General features: G+C 41.0%; 1 protein-coding gene and 1 long non-coding RNA gene across 3 annotated transcripts in view; one reads left to right on the top strand and one right to left on the bottom strand.

Annotated features, from left to right (window-relative positions):
• Nucleotides 1–20840, bottom strand: part of LOC119476735 (disks large-associated protein 2) — a 110621-nt gene that overhangs the window by 29357 nt on the left and 60424 nt on the right. For both annotated transcript variants that reach the window (XM_037750217.1, XM_037750216.1), the window contains exons 2-4: nucleotides 14699–15849; nucleotides 3815–4032; nucleotides 573–723 (exon numbers count right to left, since the gene is read on the bottom strand). In XM_037750217.1, coding sequence (XP_037606145.1) covers nucleotides 573–723; nucleotides 3815–4032; nucleotides 14699–15849 — 1520 coding nt within the window. The remainder of the gene's footprint in view (nucleotides 1–572; nucleotides 724–3814; nucleotides 4033–14698; nucleotides 15850–20840) is intronic.
• The window catches only part of LOC119476736, a 115103-nt gene that overhangs the window by 41902 nt on the left and 52361 nt on the right, over nucleotides 1–20840 (top strand). The gene's annotated exons all lie outside the window — the stretch shown is intronic.

Below are 20840 nucleotides of genomic sequence, written 5' to 3'. Positions count from 1 at the left end.
AGCTGAAAAGGTCAGTGTGTGAGGTTGGATATGAAGTTACTGTGTCTCTAGCCCTAGTCTCTAATTCTAAACATCAGTAGTTGGAAAATATGCTCATTTAAGCAAAACAAAGTGCTGCTTTTGGCGTTGTTAGCTAGCTAATTAGCTGGCATGCCACAACAGCAGGAGAGTGATGAATCGTTGATAAGTGGTCTATTCCAGACATCCTCGGGCCAAATCAGGATACTGATGTGAAACTGATATCTTAGTTTCTCAATTATGTACAATTTCACATTTCTTTATACCACGAAACACTTCAACAACAAAAAACTAAGCAACATTAGACTGTGTCTGATCAGTTAAATTATCAATTCCCAGTCCAAAACAGCACAAATTAGTTATGCCTATTGACTTCAGTTGAGACAGCCGTGGCTATGTCTACTTTAACAATCAGCTGTGGACCTCCAATATGGACACCTGTGGATGTTTTATGTCTCTTTACACAAAGCTACTACATGCAAAACAATACAAGATATGCTCTCATTAATATCTCTAGGTGTTGCCCCTGTGCGGTGTATGCATTTAAGACTCACCTGGCTGACGCAGCTAGCCTGACTGAGGGTGCTGACGGCGCGCATGTAGCTCTGGTTGCGAGAGCGGAAGGGCGGGGGGTGAAAGGCGGCAGGGTCCAGCGTGACACTAGGGTGGGGTCGCATTTCTCTGGTTTGCAAATGGTAGCCCTGGCTGAACAAGGACAGGGGGTAGGGATAGATATACGATGGCACAGTTCAAAAGCCACACATGGAACATCACTGGATGATAATGGACTTAACAAATCTGCTGGCTATGGCCTGTTTGGTAAAGAAGATCATGATGCAGTATTTCTATCCAAAATGAACACCAGCCACTCGAATGACTCACGACAGGATCTGAACTGCTGAGATCAACATTGAACTATTTTTAGTGGCTTGCATTGTTAGCTTCTAGTTTAGCTCCATGTGTCCTATGAGAAAACTTCCATCCCAAAAGAGCATGTGTACGGCTTGTCTGTGGTTCTTATTAGAGAAACAATGAGAGCTATAAGAGGATATTACATTCTCCAACAGAGGCTAAAACAAACAAGAGGGTTGATTTGTTTGTGGACAAAAGCCAAAGTGATCAGAACCCAGCTGAGATGATGGTAACAAAAATATGTTCACAGAATTTGGCTATATCTGTCAGCCACACTGTTAAAGAGAACAATAAGCTGAGTAAAAACAAGCTGAGCAACAATAAGCTTAGTGGGAATGTGGAGGTGAAGCAATAGCATCCTCTGGGTCACAAATACACTTCTATTAGTGACCCAGTGTATGGAATATAAGCTGGTTCGCGCTAGTTTATTAGGCAACAGGTAAATGTCACCACAGAGAGTTTCTTAACCCCCCCTGAAAATCTTTGCTGACCTCAGGTGGTTTAACTTTTCACCTTGCTGCAGTTGAGTACAGGTGAACTCCACTACCCAGGGAGTCAGAAGTGAAACAGGCTTGAGACTGTCAGCCACAGAGGGCAGCAAAACACTGCTTTTCAGCTTGGTGTTCTTTAAGTAAAGGTAGTGCATCACAAGAAGTCACACTAGTTTTTGACAAACAAAAACAAAAAAATAGTTTTATCACTATTATTATTGTGACACTGTTTTTAAGGCATCTGAATAATGCTATATAAAACTTCTGAAATCAATCCCTAATGTTCACACTTTGCTTGACCAGTGCAGAGACATTTATTTGTTTATTTACACTGATTATTATTGATAAATACTTTCCATCTCGTTTATATCAATGAGTGTAGAGTAAATACCACCAACACCTGTCAGTATAACACAATACAGTTAACACATATTGACAGCGCCACAAACTGCAGCCTTCAAAATGACCATTAAGTTGAATCAACACCTCTAAACTGTTCCATAAAAAGCTGAACATTGTGACCTTCATGCGAGTGGGATTTATTGCAAGGCTGTTGTGTGTATATTTTATACTCAACACTTTGCACTCAGAGTGCCATTTTAGCAACCTGGGGACGGCTTCAGGTAATTGTTTTCAATGAGATTGAAGCGTTTTGCGTGCTGCTTTTGCGTTGCTGAGCGCCTCGCGTTTTTTTAACAGGAGCGCCCAGAACGAGCGGAAAAGATCCCAACGTTATTAGCGTATTATTGTGGTGACTTTTGCATGAATACCTTCAGCTTTATGACTCCACCAACCATAGTTATGATAATAATCCATAAAACCATGATCTGAGCAGAAAACAGCAGGCCTGGAGGATGATGCTGGATACCCGGAGTTACTGTTTATGAGTTTACCAACCGCAGCTACCATGGTCTGAACAGAAAGCAGCGGGAGACAAATTAGTGCAGTATATGAGATTTCAGGTTAGTTGTTTTCATTCATTTAAACTCGACTATTAACTATTTTGGTCACGTACATTTCATGGTTTGTAATAAGGTACCGTAAGCACTCATTTGGTTGTTGCCTAGCAACATATAAAATAAAAAGACGCAGCAAACTGCAAAAAACGCTCTGTCTGATCGGGCAACAAAAAGGCAGTGCAGTGCGCCTCGCGTTTTCCACCTGCAAAATGCACCCTGTCTGATCGGGGTCTTAAGCTTCTCATCATACAGTAACTTGTCCTTCCATGTGACAATTCCCCGTCCAGTACTAAGCTCAGGTACATTTGCTCTCTTGAGTCTGAGATTATATAAATGTAACAGTTTTGCACCAGACTTGTCAACAACACTGTGATGAGGAACATTTCCTGCGTAAGATGTTTGGCAAATATTGGAACTAGCAGATGAAAAAGGTCACAAACACAAAATCCATTTGGTACTGCAGCTTCCAGCAGAGCACTACTTTACCTGACCTCATGAAACAGTTGTTGATCGAATACTAATAGCCAACAAGAGCAAGTTAGTGATGAGGTTATAAAACAAGCCAACAAGTAAGTACATCCCAGCTTTAAATAGCAGCTTACAATCACCCAAGCATGCATAAAATGATGTAAGTAACGACAACCAAAACTCGTCCTCTCATTTTGTTGCCAGGCAACTTCACTTGGAATCACCAACTAATGTAAAACCTCTTCAGATCTCTCAGGGACAGCTGAGCAGCATCAGCAAACAACAATTTTACTTGTACAGCATGAAGACAAAGTAGTGAGTCAGTGTTAGGTGGTTCAGATTTATAGAAACGAAAAAGGCTGAGGCTGTGAATTACAATTTCATGTAGGGAGTAAATAAAATATTTATTGAAGGCAAGGTCTAGATTTTATACAAATCTATTGGAATGCACTCCCTACAGCTATAGAAGTGTGTGGAGTATAGCTCACATACTACATCCTGCATGTCAGCTCTGCACCCATAATTGTTGAGTGTGTGTGTGTTTGTGTGCATGGGTAAATGTGCAACACTGTGAAGCCTAACCCTAACTATTTGTACTGACCTCATAGTACCATCTACCACTATCTTTGTCAGTCACTGGAGCCAACAGTCCAGTTCCTGACCTTTAGACTCACTCAAGACACACTGCATCAAAATCTAAGCTCTTCCATGTAATAATTAACAATTCAGGAAAAAAGCAGTTCATTTTGTTGAACCTGAAGTAACCAGCAATTTCCAAGCTATTCCTATTAATAATAATGTATTTTAACGTTGAGAAAATGCAATCCTTTTGCATCCCTTTGCCTTATTTCCAGCATGCCCTCTGAGCACCCATTAATCCTTTAATGGTTTCATGAACAGAATTGGAATAAATTGAAATGAACACAGCTTTGGCATGGACATATTAAGCAAGGCAGCCAGGCCTACCTTTGGGAGTCTAAATGGGGTCTCTGCATGGCTGATTTGAGGACGAGAGCATCAGGCCGAACGGCCTTCTGTGGGGAGGTCTTAGGGCTGGCGTCAGAGTCACCGCTTTCATCATCCACCTCTCCCATAGCTTTGACATAACTGCTGCTGCGCATCCGCCGACACGGGATCTCCTCATCCTTCTCGCCTGGGTATCCACTCCATTCATCCTGGGGCACCTGTGGGAGATAACACACCTCTATTGAACACTACATACAGAGACATTCATAGCCATAAGGTTATAGTACTTGTTTACTTGAGCCAGTATCTGTGGTGACTTGTTAAACCATGATGGAGTAACAGAGACAAAATATCAGGCGTGTACAGTGAGCTACTTCAGAGATATGATTTGCAAGTACAATGGGGCCCAATTAGCCAAACGAGAGTGAGAACTGTATCAGACAAGTGGTTGGATAAGCTCTGGCTGCTTTTTCCCTAAACAGAAAGTTAAGCTGATTCACACCTCTGGTTTCATTCCCCTCTGAGCCTGGGCACTCAAATTAAACTCAACGCTTCACCTTACTCCACCCATGAGAATCAGATCCAATGGGTTTCTCTAAGCTAAGGTCCTTTCTGCAACCATGGACAGGCACATTGTACCATTGTTATGAAAAACATGAACTACTAAAGGAGTAGCTGATGTCAACAAGTAGAGCTACAACAATTAATCGATTAGTTGTCAACTATTTAAATTAACGCTAAGTATTTTGATAATCAATTAATAGGTTTGAATACTTTTCTAAGAAAAAAAAAGTCTAAATTCTCTGATTCCAGCTTCTTAAATATGAATATTTTCTGGTTTCTTTACTCCTCTATGACAGTAAACTGAATAACTTTGAGTTGTGGACAAAACTAGAAATTTGAGAACGTCATCTTGGGCTTTGGCAAACACACAACTTAATCGAGAAAATAATCAACAGATTAATCAACAAAGAAAATAATCGTTAGTTGCAGCCCTATCAACAAGAGACACTACTCATGTGTCTACCTCAAGTGTTGGAAATAACGCATTACAAAGTAATGTACTGCATTTATATTGCTTTTTCAGTAATGCAGTAAACAGTGAAACACTACATTTTAATTTTCAGTAATTACATTAAGTTCATTGGTAAAAAAAAATGTAGAATTTATTATTTAAAATTACTTTAAAATTGATTTTATACTTTTTGAAAATTAAAAATCAATATATTTTTTAGTCTGTCTGTCTTAGTTTTATTCAAACTGTCCTCTCCTGTCGTTATTCTTGTCATTACTGCTTGTGGCCCCTGGAGGGCCAGGACCAGGAAGCTGCCTCACTGAGCTCTGTCCATGGTCCTGAAGAATTCAACCACATTCTCTGTTTCTCTCCGTGGTGCTGAAACATTCAGTCTGTCTTTATGTCGTCTGAAATCGTTGCCTATTTGCTACATTGCACATTTGCATTCTGCCGTTTTATTCTGAAGGCTTTGTCCCAGCTGTATTCTTTCGACTCGTGGGTGGTAATAACAAGGGGCACTGCAGCCGGTGAGGAAATTGGTCATGTACTGTGCTTTTAATATACACAGAGATAATACTGTGGGTTGTTAGCAGGACCTTAGCAGCAAGGCTTATGGATTATAAGTATGTTTTTGTGGTTTGCATGTGTTTCCCTCAGATGTTCAGGTTTCTCTGCACAATCCAAACATGGTACATTTGGTAATTGTCAAAGTAGAGCACTGGATCAAAAGGAACACCAATATGCTTAAAGGTTTATTTAAGGTAACTGCATTCACTTTAGTGGTCTTACAAATGCTTCAACCTTAAAGTGATAGACTGGGTGTTTTGAAGTGGGGTTGTATGAGGTAGAAGCAGACAGCAGTTTTCCCACAGAACCAAAGCAATGTACTGCAGCAAAACTTATTCAAGCCACCTAAAAGAAAGGTCCACCTAAATAAATCAATTTCAGTTTAAGTGTACGCTATATTTAGAATATTTCTGATGGTTTATCTTGCCATGAGAATTAACTGAAGCCGTTATCTATGCTCTCACCAAAGCAACCAGACTCCATTGAAAAAAACAGTAATTTTATCGGTTAGTTTGTGCTATTGTGTGACTTTGGTAAATCCGAACTAACCAAACTCACACAATAACTCAAACTAACCAATTGAGGCAGCGGTTGACCAGCAACTCCTGTGTTCTGAAGGTAAAATTACTGTTTTTTTCAGTCTGGTTACTTAGGCAAGAGCTTAGATAACGGCTTTAGTTCCCCGTTGAAAACATAGACTGTATAGCTGTCTCATGGCAAGTTAAACCTGCGGAAATATTCTGAATACACTTAAACTGATATTGAATCTTTTTAGGCGAGGCTTTCTTTTACGTGTCTAAAATATGTTTTGCTGCCGGCCCCGTCTACAGCAGTACATTGCTTTGCTTCCATGCAGTAACTCCTGTCTGCTTCTTCAAACTGGGGGCGTGCGGACCGTCATCTACTGTAGGTAATACACTGACTATGGATAAGTACCTCATACAACCCAGCTTCAAAACATCCGAAATATCCCTTTAATATTTTTTGACACCACTTACAGTTGGTTGGACTTGCTGCTAGATCCATCATTTAAAGGATTTGTACTATTTTTCATTAAATTAACATATTCTAATCAATGTCAAGTTTTCCAGTTTCACAGTATGTCAGCAGTATGTCAGCATTTCAACAACTATATACAGTAACTTTAATAATATCCATAAGCCTTCCATTCATTAATTTTAATAGAGTCCATGTTTGTGGTTTGGAAGAAAATGAACATGAAGACGACTCATCAGCATGTTTCTAGAAGGAGCTCTAATACGACTTTACATCTGCAGGATCATCAAACCAAGTTGAATGGGAAAGGGTAAAACAACCTTTGAGAATTGCACTCATATTGCAAATCAAAACATGGGCATACTTAATTCAAGGATTTGTAGAAAAAGATTAATAGAACTTCCCTTCACACTCTTGGCGGTGATGCATTTGTATGTTTTTATGCTTGCACAGCTAAGGCTGCCAATCATACCCCCGAGGCTAGAGCTGCAACTTTTAAATCAGCACAGTGTCATTAATGGCACAGCATCACTGCTAATACAGAAAAAAAAAAACATATGAGTGCTTAAATTAGCTTTGACTGACAGCCAAAGGAGCATATGCATATGTTTTTGACATACATTACCTGCATGGGATCAAAAACTACAGAAATCCTCAACATTCAAATACGTTTATAACACAGCCATGACATCATGTAGTAAATAGTAAATAGCTTTTCGTGTTAAATATTCTAATACGTGTTACCAGTGACTGTTCTTAACATTACAGCATCAGGATTAACATAGTGATTAAATGATTTTGTGCTAATTACTGTACACTGTGTGGTGTTCTGCTACAAACGACGTCTACTCATAACGAAGTGCTCATGTACTGAAAAGCAGTAGGTTTTAATTAGATTTTGATGTGATAGAAACAGTGGGCAGATTCGCGGTCTGAGAAGTGAAGCCAATGTGGAAGTGCATTAAACTTGCATTCTCTCTAACAGCCAGCAGGGGGAAACTCCTCAGGTTGCAAAAAGAAGTCTGATTGTATAGAAGTCTATGAGAAAATGAGCCTACTTCTCACTTGATTTATTACCTCAGTAAACATTGTAAACATGAGTTTATGGTCTCAATCACTAGTTTCAAGTCTTCTTCAATACAGCATGATGTTCATTTAGTAAATGATGGACCCATTTAGAGTCAAATAGACCATAAAGCAGGGGATGCTTTAAGGCGTGGCTACCTTGTGATTGACAGGTTGCTACCACGGCGTTTTCCGGTCTGGGAGTTTCATCTTAGAACTTTAACCCTTTGTGCCTTCAAATGGGGTGGTGTTTACCATGTTCATGAGAAGAGTCCATATGAACGCCCCCCTCTTGTGGTATTCACAAGTGGAAAGTGTCTGAAAGCTCAGAGTTTACGAGTTGTGACGTGTTTGTTGACGTTGTCAGAAATGGCGAAGGCCATGGAAGGTCATTTTTCGGTACATATATTGTGAATATATTGTATTTTAATCGTATATTGTAATTCTTCATAATTTTATAATATGTCTGAGGAAAATGTTGATATTTCCAACTGTCATCTTTTTCCTCTGTCATTACGCCTTTGCATTTCCTGCATTATGTTATCCACTTTCTAGCTTGCAAAATTGTTAGCCTCTGTGGCTTCTAGACGCCAACAGTAACGTTAATATCGCCGTTGCTTAGCAGCAGTGTTTTCACGACTTAACCACTTGAACGCCACCAATATCGTGTACACGACTTCCCATGTTGTAAACACAAGCTCACGATTTTAATTTGAAGGCAGCACCTTTCACAGTGTGTTTTCAGTTCATGAAAGTTAATTTTAACCTTTTTGGACACCTGAAAATGTCTTATTCAGTGTTCGATTGTACATAGCTCCACCCTCCGGTGTCACTTCTGGTTGCAAAAAACCAAGATGGCGACGGCCAAAATGCCGAACTTGAGGCTTCAAAACGGCAGTCCACACGTGATGTCACGGTGACTACGTCCACTTATATACAGTCTATGGATAGAAATCAAGGTAGAATATAACTAACTCTTAAAAAAGCATCTACCCTCTATGTTTGATTGTCATATTGAATATACTGTTCACATTTTAGCTCATCTGATTGAACTGTGATTAATATCGACAAATTATTCATGGGATCTAAATCAATGCCCGTCACAGACACAATGAGGTTTTGTGCTCCTGAAGATGGTGATTCACGATGGCAACGTGTCACACACTACACGCTCCGGCACAGTATCGATTGAGTCGTGTATTAAGTACAACACGGTGTCAGTGTGCGGTGCAGCTGTAGCAGTTGTCCCAGTGGACACGAGGGCAGCCTCAGCTCTTGAAACAACAGCCCGAGGCGCAGGGCTGTCCCTTATGCTCCGCCAGTTACTCACTTTACCCAATCACATGGCTTTCTCTGCCACAGTCGCTCAGCTGTTCTCACAGAAAGCAGAGTAATGCTTTCTCTATCACAGCTGCTCTCACTATTGGCCATCTCTCCCCCTCTCAGTCTTTCCTTTAACACCCAGCATCCTCTCTGACTTGACGGCCCGCTTCAGCAGGGCAGACAGGTGAAAGACTCGACAGCATGAGGCACTTAACATTAAAATGATGGACATTTTTCTCCTCTATGGGAGGTGGCAAGTGGGAAATGTAGAGAGATTTAGAGATGCTAATAATAACCCCCATTGCTTTCCACCACCATTAATCTAGTATATTTTACTCGGATGTTTTTGTAGTCAAGATGAAAAGGGTTCTGAAGCATTTAGACCATATGCTACTAGAACTCTCCTTTGAATCCAAAACAAATGAAGTTCTTTTGGGCAGCATGGCTCACAGCCATGTTGCCATTATACAACAGCAGAGTAGGGAAATGAATGATGATCATTCAGTTTGCTAATGTTATGATATTAGGCATCATATTTGTGTGTCAACTGCTTTAAAATAAAGTTGGCCATACTTTTCATGAGAAGGTAACATGAAAATTAGCTGACCTGCTTTCTGTCTTCCTTCAAAGACCTATCAGTAAAACTATCACGCACACTAATCTGCTATGCATACATTTATCCTCTCCCACATGAGTGGAATAAAATGCAGCAATTGTCTGGAAACTTAATTAATCAGCCTTAAAGACAGCAATAAAGTAAAAGAATAATTTTCCTCCTAATGCACGACCATTGATCGTCTGGGGCCTCGGTTAACAAGGCAGCCATCACTCATGGAAGCATCGCGCTAGCTCATTAGCATTACCTAATTTTTGTGCTCATTTGGTGCTACACCTGAAGGAGCATATTCAGCTGCGCCTCTGAGGCAGCTATACAGGCAAGCTGCTTTACACCATCATTAGTTACTACTAAACACTGAGAATACTTTGTACAAAAATAACCTTGGGATAAAAGCATCTTCTCACTGCAGACGGTGATTTCGTAAAATTATGTAGTACACGTAAATGTGTTTAGCTCAAAAAAAAAAACATTGACTGTGGTGGTCGGACCTTGGACCCTCTAAGAGGGTCCGGGGGCATGCTCCCCCAGAATTGTTTTGGTACATTTTACAATTAAATGATCTATCTGGTGCATTTTGAGAGCAAAATTAAGAGACTAGATCTAGAAATGACTGTGTGCGTAAACAATTTTGTGCTCTAGCAGTGTTGTCATGTAACTTAGTACATCAAGGCTATTCAAGTACTGTACTGTAAGTACGATTTTGAGGTACTTTACTTGAGTATTTCCATTTTATGTAACTTTATACTTCTATTCCACTACATCTCAGAGGGAAATATTGTACTTTTAACTTTGCAGATTCAGATTCATAATACAAAATATAATTCAACTAATAAACTATGATTTATTATTAAGTAGTATAGAATCATTAAGTATGTAAATTAGTTAAAATGAGCTCCACCTTTACCAGCTGCAATATTAAAGTAATTAACATATCAATGCATCAAAAATTATAATACACATTGGTTGTATTATATAGACATGAATGGTGATGACACAGCAAAAAAGTTGCACCCACAAAGCATGTTAAACGACATGGGGTCCGTGTTTCAAGACTGGTCGGGTGGGTTTGCCGACATTGAGTACAGTCCGCCCCGGTTGACAGTCGTGTCGGAAACGGGGGACCCCGTCCCTCCCCGCAGGGAGAGAGGGTGCATTAAGCACTCACCCCGGGCCTCTCCTAGCCAAATTAGAACTGATGCGGAGGAAAATGCGCCCAGTGAGGGCCAGAAGGCCAGCCCACCCGTTGAAAAGTGTAAATATATTTTCGGTTCATTATGAGACTGTGGTTGGACAAAATAGTCTATGGCGGGCCGCCACAGTCTAGGTAATTAATGGGAAACACTGCTGTGAGAACTGGCAGAACAATTTTTAGTTCGTAAGTCCTGTCATTTCTTCCCACAGTGTGCTGCTTAGTTGTTGGACGTTGAAGTGATAAGATGTGTGATTTGTGACACTGAGTGCAGTCTACTTACTTCTGAAGTAGGTTTTGAAAGCTTAGTCACCTACTTGTTGTAACTGCAGTAGGCAAGTGCAGGATGTTAACCACCTTCTGCCAGGAGTGCAGATTATCACCCAAATCTGTCTCTGTAATTGTACCTGTGTCACGTAATAATAGGTAAATGCTCTGTTGGTTTATTTGGGCGTACAGTACCACACTCTCTAAATGCAGGATTCCCCAAGAGACATAATCTGTTGCAATGGCCACTGTATATCACAGGGAGGACACCAGCTCAACCTTTACGGATGCTACAGTAGATCCTCTTAATAGAGACATCAAGAGGAGACAAAGTTCCTCCCCAGATAATCTTTTCAAATTCCCTGCCATCACCCGAGAGATTTCATTATTACACTTAAGGGAAAGCACCACACTGGCTACATTTCAGACAAGGAAGGGCAAGAACATCTGACTGATTGAAGCTCGATGATTTATGGAATACTGCACAGAAGCCTCGCACAGTTTGCCTTAACTGCACACTTAATGCTGTTTCTCACCTTCAAAACATGCTTGAAGATCCTGGGACCAGGCCAAACCATTATTTATTTACACTTTGTTTACCCAGCTTCAGCCTGTTATAATGAAGTATTGCTCTGAGAGCAAGTTAGTGAAAGAAAACATCTCATGATTATTAAAAGTCAATCTTAACATTTAAAGAAAGCAATACACAAGCAAGAATAGCAATACATTTTTTTTGATAAGCTTTTTGGACTTGAAGTGATTGATAGAAGGCCTACACATATGAAGTAAATTATTTAACTTACTCAAACAATACCTGCAATCAGTCCTATTCTGTGCCCAGATCTGGAAAAAAGATGACTGTTTTGCTCTGAGCCAATCACTACGGGTGTTCTTCAATTTATTGTGACATTTGTTTGGCCCACTACCGCAGGAGCTACAACCCATACAGACAGAATTGCCTGCTTGCAGCTAACAGTGCTTATAGCGCTAACGACGGCAACAAGTGCAGACAGAGCTAACACTTAACGTGCTGGGTGGGGGAACTGGAGGATGGCCGTTACGGTTCTGTGACAACGCTGTCCCAGGGGAGACGGCATTATCAGTGGTAATCGCTGTAAGAGCAATGTGCAGTGCGGTGGCAATTAGCTAGCCAGTGGAACACAGACACAGCTTCCATTCACATGATGGGTATCGAAGTACTCTGGTATCGGTATCACTTTAAGGGTACTGGTATTGATACTGGCATCGTCATTTTCTAAACGATACCCAGCCTTAACCATGTGTAATAGTCTTCTTTTTTTTTTTTATGTAAGCTTCACCCTACAACTGAGGTTATTGGCTTAGGATGGTAGCCTGAAAACTTGACACTTGCTGAAACAAGATTATGTCAACAACCTGCCCAACGCAGACCTGTCCTCCTCATCACACGTGAACACAGACCTAAAGGACCCAGACACTTCAAACAGATAAAATCCAATGAGCACACCGAGCGTCGACCACGACGCTTGTGTGCAGATCTCCCCTCACGTATTCCACTGAATAAGGCTCTCAGTGTGGACACGCTCGGTGCAGAATGTGCCCATGTGGCAGCTGCAGGGTCTCTGCCTGCTGACACATAAGCTTGTCAAATGCCAGTGAGAGAGCCTCTGTATTGACAGAGTCTTCCTGTCCCCATGGCACACAAACAACGGCAGTTTGTGTGTCTCCACATAGCATCAAAGTGGGCAAAGCACTGGGCAAAGATTCAACCTCTTCTCCCTCTCCAAGCACGGACAGAAATACATCCAGAAGCTTTATGTGAGAGCAGCACCATTCACTGTTATTAGCAAAAGTAGGGCTGGCAGTACAATTTGATTACATGGCATGCATATAATCAGTTGCCAATGTTTCTGGAATTTGGTGCAAATGCAAGTGTGGACAACAACTTTTTTGCATTGATGGTGATTGTGTGCACAACCCTAACAGGGCACAATGTGAAAAGGTGCAGAACAATTTAGCCACAAATTCACAGACTGACCGTACACGGTGCAGCTAATACTCGTTAGTTAGTTAGTAGAAGGCGCTGAAATCCCTGTCACTATGTTGCCATTATTTGTAGATTTTAAATCATGCTGCACTGACTGTGAGTTACTCCGGCTGAGAGCATTTGCTAAGTGCTGACTATTAAAAATGAAAAGAAATTGAATCAAAGATAGCTGTTACCTCAAACACTTGGCTTTTGACTGTGTTTTTGAAGCCAGTACCTGTGGCTAAACTACTTCAGTCTCTTAATGTGTCAGTGGGATAGCAAAGACAGAGGCCTATGTATAACACAATTTATTTATATTTTAGTGCGCATGAGCTCCGGCTGAACATTACTGTATATATTTTTTGTTAAGACAACAAACCTGTGTGTTTTCCACATTGCAGTCTAGCTCAGGTAGCCATTTATTCTCAGAGCCATCCACAGTGACATTGATTCACTCAATTGATCTCTACATCTTAATAGACAATAGCTCCCTGAGGGGACTACACAAAGGGGAATCCTGGTTAAATATATTGGCTTCTCACACTGGACACTGTAATTGCCCTCAGGAGAGTAACAAACAGAAAGGTGGAATCCGAAAGGCTTTCCTGACAAGATATCTCATCAATACATCAATTACTGCCTTTTTACTCAGAAGGTCCTCTATGGGGATGAGTGAGTATCGATCTCAATTATTGTTTGTTATATTTTCAGATAGGTGATGCTCAGGGTTTCTATGCATTCATGCCCTTTCAACCTATCACTGAAATTCAGCCTTCGTCTTTTCTGTTAGCCCTTTCTAAAGAGATAGATGTTCAACAATGACAAGAATCCTAGTGAATGGTTTGGAGGAAGGCTACATATTTTAACTTTTGAACATAGAGCAGCACATTTACTGTATGTCAAGGTTGCATTGGCAATGAGTATATTTAGTAACCGGAATAAGTACAGTCAAAGTTCCAAGGTCCATCTTCCATTTCTGCTGCTTAAAAGTCCAGCGTGTAGCATTTCAGGGGATCTATTAGCAGAAATGGAATATAATATTCATAACATGTTTTCTTTAGTGTATAATCACCTGAAACTAAGAATTGTTGTGTTTTCGTTAGCTTTAAATGAATCCTTCATATCTATATAGGGAGGGACTCTTCACGGAGTCTGCCATGTTTCTACAGTAGTCCAGAACGGACCAACCAAACACTGGATCTAGAGAGAGCCTTTCACGTTTTTTTGTACCTGAAGGTCACCATAGTTCTCTGACACACTTGTGAAACTGCGGTAACGTGAGCCGCAGAGTGTAAAACCGTGGTACCACCAGCCGCCGTCTGACTTCCGTTGCACCTAATGTAGTGTTACCACGGTGTTACCACGGTTTTGCACTTGTCGACTCACGTTACCGCAGTTTTGGAAAGGGAGGAGTGAGCGGAGGGGGACTCAGTTGGTTGCAATCAACACCAACACCAACCACACCACTAGAACCACCACCAAATCCTACACACTGTACCTTTTAATTGCCATAAGTTAAACCACATAATTAAAAATAAATATGATTGACAGGATAACAGACGCATGTGCTCCCTCTCAAATGAAATAAAAAGGAATAGTAGCAAACTGTTACTTCTATTTCCAAAAATCCTAATTTAATGAGATTATATATGGTGACATATACCAGCAGTAGCACATAAACATTTATTTCAGCAGCTCCAGCTGCCATCCACATACAGTAGAACACAAGGAGCCTTAATCCAGCTTTTAATATATTCATATTTTAATCTTTTGTCTTTTCTATTTTGTTTGATTTCTGTCCATTTAAAACATAAATGAAGTAAAGCACCACTCACCTGCAGGTAGTGACATGTCCGCAATGAAGGCTTGTGGTCCGGGTGCATCATGGGTTTCTCTAGATTAAGCGATGACTTCCTGTAGGCCTCCTTGGCCTGGCTGACTGTCAGTGTCGACCAGGAGCTCCTCTTCATGAATTTGCCCTCGGGCGCCATGGCCATGCTCTCGCAGGCCGAGCACTTGACATCATTGTTACTCTTCGAGGTCTTGAGTGACAGGTCTCCAAAGTGGTGGCTGTGCATGGAATCTGGGTAGCAGTGGCTGACGTGTTCCCCGTGGTGCCGCGACATGACACTGGGTGTGCGGTAGGTGCTGTCACTATCCAGGTTGTCGTCGGAGCTCCACCAGCCGCCGGAGCGTTGCTTGCGTTCTTTGCTCTTGCTCCTCTTGCTACCGTGTTTGGTGGAGTGGTGGCCGTGATGGTGATAACCCCCTCCGCCTCCCATCATATCACCCTTTGTGCCATTCATCTTGGATGATCCCTCCAGGGAGTGGGACTTGGTGAAGAGCTTCTGGACAGAATGAACAAGGTGTCTGATGCGGCCAGGACTCTCGCTGCGTTGCTCAGTGGTGGTGGAGGTGCGCTGGTACTGTAACGTGTGGAAGCCATCGCGGTGTAGTGGCAGTTGTTTCTCAAACTGGTCTAGTAGGTTAGCGGGAAGGCGGTTGCTCTTGGTGCCGGCGAGATGGGAGGAGGCGGCCGCCGCGGCCGCAGCGGCAGCGACGGCCGGGGAGGTGGCAGAGGCTGTGATGGCAGCGCAGTCGTCCCGTGTGGCTGAGTCGTAATACTGAGAGCTGTAGTGCATTCTGGGGAAGGTGCTGCTGGAGATGTGGTCAGACACCGCAACTGGGGGCATCATGACGGGGGACATCATCATGCAGTCAGAGTGGATGGAGCTGCGCGGCGAGTAGCGGTGGTGGAAGTCCATGGGGCAGCTCTCCGTGGGACTGAGCAGGTAGGACGAGTGGCGGGACTCGGCGCCATGGTGAGCGTGGAGGTCGTGGACGTGGGGGTCATAGTCCAAGCCGTAGGGTAAAGGGATCTGGTGCTGGGAACGGCTGCCCGATAAGCCCTTCATGTTCCTGGCTGGAGGGAGGCGTCTGCCTTCATTGAACTTTCGAGACGGGGACCACGGTGGAAACTTCTGGTCTGTTTCAGAGAAAGAAAGAAGAAAATAAAGAAATAAGATACGAGCGGGTTGGAGAGAGACTTGCTCTGGTTGTAAATATTTCATCCTCCCACTTTATGCTGTTTTCAACACAGTATACCAAGGGACCTATAATGCGAGACCATTGTTACAGTATTACAGTACACATGGGAGTATAATTATGTCTAACTAAGAATGACAATTCTTAATTACAGTGTTGAAGTTAACAGAGCAAGTTAACATGTTAACCTCTTTAATGAAGTTTAGAAAAGTGGATTAACCTGCAGTATAAAAGAGACAAACACAACAATAATCACTGTACTTCTTTTAATATACTGTAGTATGGAGGCACAGATATATTTCTCTTTTGAGTCAGGTAGAAATCCTTTCTCTTCTTCTACAGGCAAAGGGTTTGTACTTGTATTTAATAACACACTGTGTCAAATCTCATCTCATCTGGAAAGAAGTAGTTCTCCACTTCTGCCCTCAAAACTGCTCGGAGGTTTTAAAGCTCAATGAAAAGGCATTTACTTCTAATGTATAATTTGTCATAGATTACTGATTATGTCCTTCAAGCTATGGTGATTTGAATAATCTATTGGAATATTTTCACACAACTGATTTTATTGTTTTCCTTAAGGGTAGAAGAAGAGTTTCATTTCCATCTGGGTCAATAAAGAGAATACTGCACAGTAGATAATATTCATTAGTGAGACACAGATCAGCACGAATGATAAATGGTATTAATATTAACATTTATAGATTGCGATAGCTTGTCGATAACAAATGAGGAAGGAATGAGTTCGCTAACAATGGCTGTTGCTCAATACATTTTGTATTGTTTGAAGTAATATCTAAAGACTGACACATTGCTCCAAAATACTCTATCGATATCTATTGACCCGATGAAATTTGCTTAACTTTCTGTTTCAACCAGATACTGCCTATGTCAGAGTACATAAGCAAGGCTGCATCAAAATGCTTTTTCCTGGTGTTTTGCAGTCAGAAAAGTTGATTATTTGTTCAAAGTCATGAGGTAAAAGACCAGATACAGAAAGATTTATAAAGCCGCATGTACACCTGATTCTGCGCTCTACCTCACGGTGAGCTAAGAGCAAATTTATTGTCATGTGAAGTCAGTTTAAGCCATGGATATGCCATACAAATGGAAGTAGAAACATCCTTAAACATCTGTTTGCATATTGATACAATGACAAGAAGGGCAAAGAAGCAGTGCAATTTCACCGATTGTGTTGCATCTGAAAGGTTCTCCAACAGCACCAGAACAGCTATCTTTACGCACGACCATTAGGCACGACTGTGGCTATTTTCAGCACCAATACCACTCATTCATCACATCTACCTGTATATCGTCGCCCCATATCTCAAACATCATTATTTAACGTTGGAAGCAAGATAAATGATTAATTTGTAGAGCTCTTATTAAAACAGACTTTAAATATCAAACTATAATAAAACTCATCACTCATAGATAATTTGTAATTTATAAATGTGCCTTTGACATTTTACAGAACGCTGTGTAGACTGCAAAAAGTAATTACACAGTCAGTGAAATTGGCAAACAACCTAAACAATGTTTTACTACAAGGTCTGTCACCTTATATTTTATGTCCACATTATCATTTTGCTTGCAGCTATCTCTTGAAAACCGTGTATACACCTCGTCTGAAGTATGCTTGAGGTGCGCACATTCTCACCGTTATAAATACCAGTTTGTATTTGGGGAATGGTGTATGCACGGTTTTTGTGCATACGTATCGTTTATACCAGTGATTCTCAAAGTGGTGGTCCGTGGCACTCCGTCAGTGGGTCCGTGAAATAATTTGCTGTAAATTATAAAATTGTGCTGTATCATTTAAAAGTACACATCTCTATATGGGGACCATTTGCGCCAATAAATCAAGCATATTGTATCCATTACTCCCACCCATGTTAGCTTTGGGCTAATAGAAACTCTGATATGATTGTGACACATCACGTCAATCTGTCATGAATCAGTCACTTCACTCAGGAGTAACGAACCATTTCTGCGGCTGCTTAGCTTAGTTTATTAGCCAGCTAGCTACCTATTTGAGTCAGTCCACATCATCAGGTGACGCTAAGACCAAACTAGCTAAATTGAGAAAATATGATGATAGTTATATCCTGTGACAGCGACGGGAGACTAAAATGCATCATGTGTCTTCAGGTGCTAGAGAACAACGCCACGAAGCCGGCCAAGCTAAAGCGACATCTGATTACAAAGCACCAGGAATATCAGGGCAAAACAAAGTGGTGTTAACATGAATCAAATTGAAATGTGTTGATGAAACAGGTCTGAAGTATTTAGGTTGAAAAGTTTTATAATACAAATAGCTCCCATGTCCAAAGAGTATAAATGGTAGTAAGAATATGTTTAATCGGTGTTGAGATTACGAAGGGGTCTTTGGAAATGTTCTCCCCTTTAAGGGGTCCCTGGCTCCAAAAAGTTTGAGAACCCCTGGTTAATACATCTGGCCCCAGGTTCCTAAACCTATCCCATAGCTAGATGGTAAGCATAGGGAGCTGGTTCTCTCAACAAAGTGAGCTAACTCCTCTGGAATCTGTGATAACATTATTATTTCTCAAGCCCTGCGGTGGTGGACCAGTTGTTATTAGCTTTTATGCCTAATTATATTGAGGAGAGCTGTGCACATCGCTGGGCGGTGATCACAAAGAGCAACACATTTTGTACTACTTCAAAGAGACTGTAAGATGAGAGAATTTAGCAGCTTTTATACGAGGGGTTACCAAGTTCAAAATAACCTCCTGAATCCTTTTGCTCTGCCAATCTAATGATGCATGCTCCTCAGCCTCCTATGAGTTTTCCTTTATTATCGTCACACAACGCTGAAACAATATGTGCATAGTTTATCAAATCCAACATTTATTGTACTCAACATTAAAAAAAATGAAATGCCTGCACTTATATCAAGGTTATTCCCCTCCCATTCATTCCACTCACCGTGATATAATGATAGCATCATTTCTGATTGTGTTGCCTCGACAATGTAAACGCGGAGACTGTTTAGTTCTACAGAATGGGAGTACACTTCGACAATTTCTCTGATTAATACTGTGGGCACTATAATCTGTGGTAAACAGACCTGCACTTTTAGTCACAAAGCTTTGAGGACACAGTGGCGGCATGCAACACAAGAGTTTTATAATTAGTATCTGAGAGATACTGTGAGTCAGTAGGATCAGTACTGTTTGTCTGCAGCTGGTGTGACACCTCATTGGTAATGATCATCTGAAACTCAGAAACTGAACTAATGAATAAGTAAGCACCGTGGAGTGCTTTGTTTGAATACAAGCGAAATGTCACATTGTGACATTAACCACAGAAAACCCCTCTCTTGGGTTTACTGACTAAAAACTGGGAGAAAAAAAGGTTTCAAATTTGAAGAAAAAAAGATATATTTGAATAATAAAATGCCCTCATCCAACAAGTGATTAGCTACTTATTTAAATCCTAACTTGATGCCTCAGTTTGTCCTGTAATCCCATTAAAGTTAATCCACTATTCCCCAGCCCTGTTTATTATAAATGTACCATCGTCAAAGGCACTACAAATATTTATTCTTCTTCTCCATTTTCCTCCCTCTCTGTCGCACAAATGTTGATCTTGATTTCTGTCCTTCTGTGGCTAAAACAAACATAACTTTTCAACAAAACGAGCAGCATTATTAAAAGCGTCTGTCATCGCGCTTAGCTTCCTGCATAACAATTACAGCCTACATCTTTACCGGTATGTTATAAAAGCTGTAAGGTAAATAGGTAGACAATGCCGAAGCGCCGTGAGTGGCTGCCATTCCCCTGTAATTAATTACTTTAGGTTCTCTGCAGCAGGAAACCCCAGTCTGGAACAGTGCACATCGTCTTACATAACATTTGGGATCTCTGATCTCACACACCATTTCAAAGGAGCCAGAAATAAAATGCACAGTTGTCATGGCAACCACTGCTGAAAACCCAGGAACTGTAATAGGATTTTCAAGGTTGTTTGGGGTGGATCCCAGACTCAAAAAAAAGGGAGAGAAAAAAGACACATACAGTATGTAATGTGATACAGACACTTGGGCTTGATTTGCCATATGGACTGCTGTGTTTGGTGCACCGTTACCAATCGTGCTGCATTTTGTTGAGTTCAAATGAATGATGAATTGAAGCAGCTTGGAGACACACACTGTAACCACATACTGTAAATGTCTCTCACCCATGGGTACTTACATTACCTCCTTTTGAAATTAACACAAGTTGGGAAACATTTCACTAACGGTTAAAATCCCCCATCAGTGGGATTTGTTGCGCTGCAGGTTTTTACAACATCACTGAGTAGATGTAATTATTGTTTTCATTTGATTTATGTCTTTGCCTTGCGTCCTATTTTGGTTTAACTACAGCAGAAGACATTAAATCCTACTATTATTCATTAGAGGGTGTAATCAGCCACATGTGATTAATTTTCACATTTCACTCTTGCTTCTTATTTTAGCAGAGGTCGTACATTTTTGGTTAATATTAAAACACTGTGTGTAACTACAAGAAGCAGTAGATTTAGTTTTGTAGAGCTTCATTGTAATAATCACTGCACAGTGAATATACTTCTCCTCTCTTTATCTCATTTCCACCATCATGGCTCTCTGAAGTCCCCCCTCTCACTATCGCTCAAATTCACCGCATTGAAGTAGATGACATCGACCGGTTGCTGAGGCAACAAAATGTGTTAAATTAAAGCTAACAATAGTAATGAATGCACAAAGAGATAGTGTGTGTATGTGTGTGTGTACATACATACACATGCTATGCTCTGATATGTACAGTATAATGTAATCCATGTTCTTCATACAAATACATCATCAGACAATCTGCCAGTATGATTGTGGAAACATACGACTGTATGTAGGCTGCATTCACCAGAGCAGCTGAGCATCCATCAGCATACTTCTGT

This window comes from Sebastes umbrosus, chromosome 18 (genome assembly GCF_015220745.1).
Source record: "Sebastes umbrosus isolate fSebUmb1 chromosome 18, fSebUmb1.pri, whole genome shotgun sequence".
NCBI classification, from domain to species: Eukaryota; Metazoa; Chordata; class Actinopteri; order Perciformes; family Sebastidae; genus Sebastes; species Sebastes umbrosus.
The sequence above is the reverse complement of the archived record's forward strand: the minus strand, read 5'-3'. Positions and strand labels throughout refer to the sequence as shown.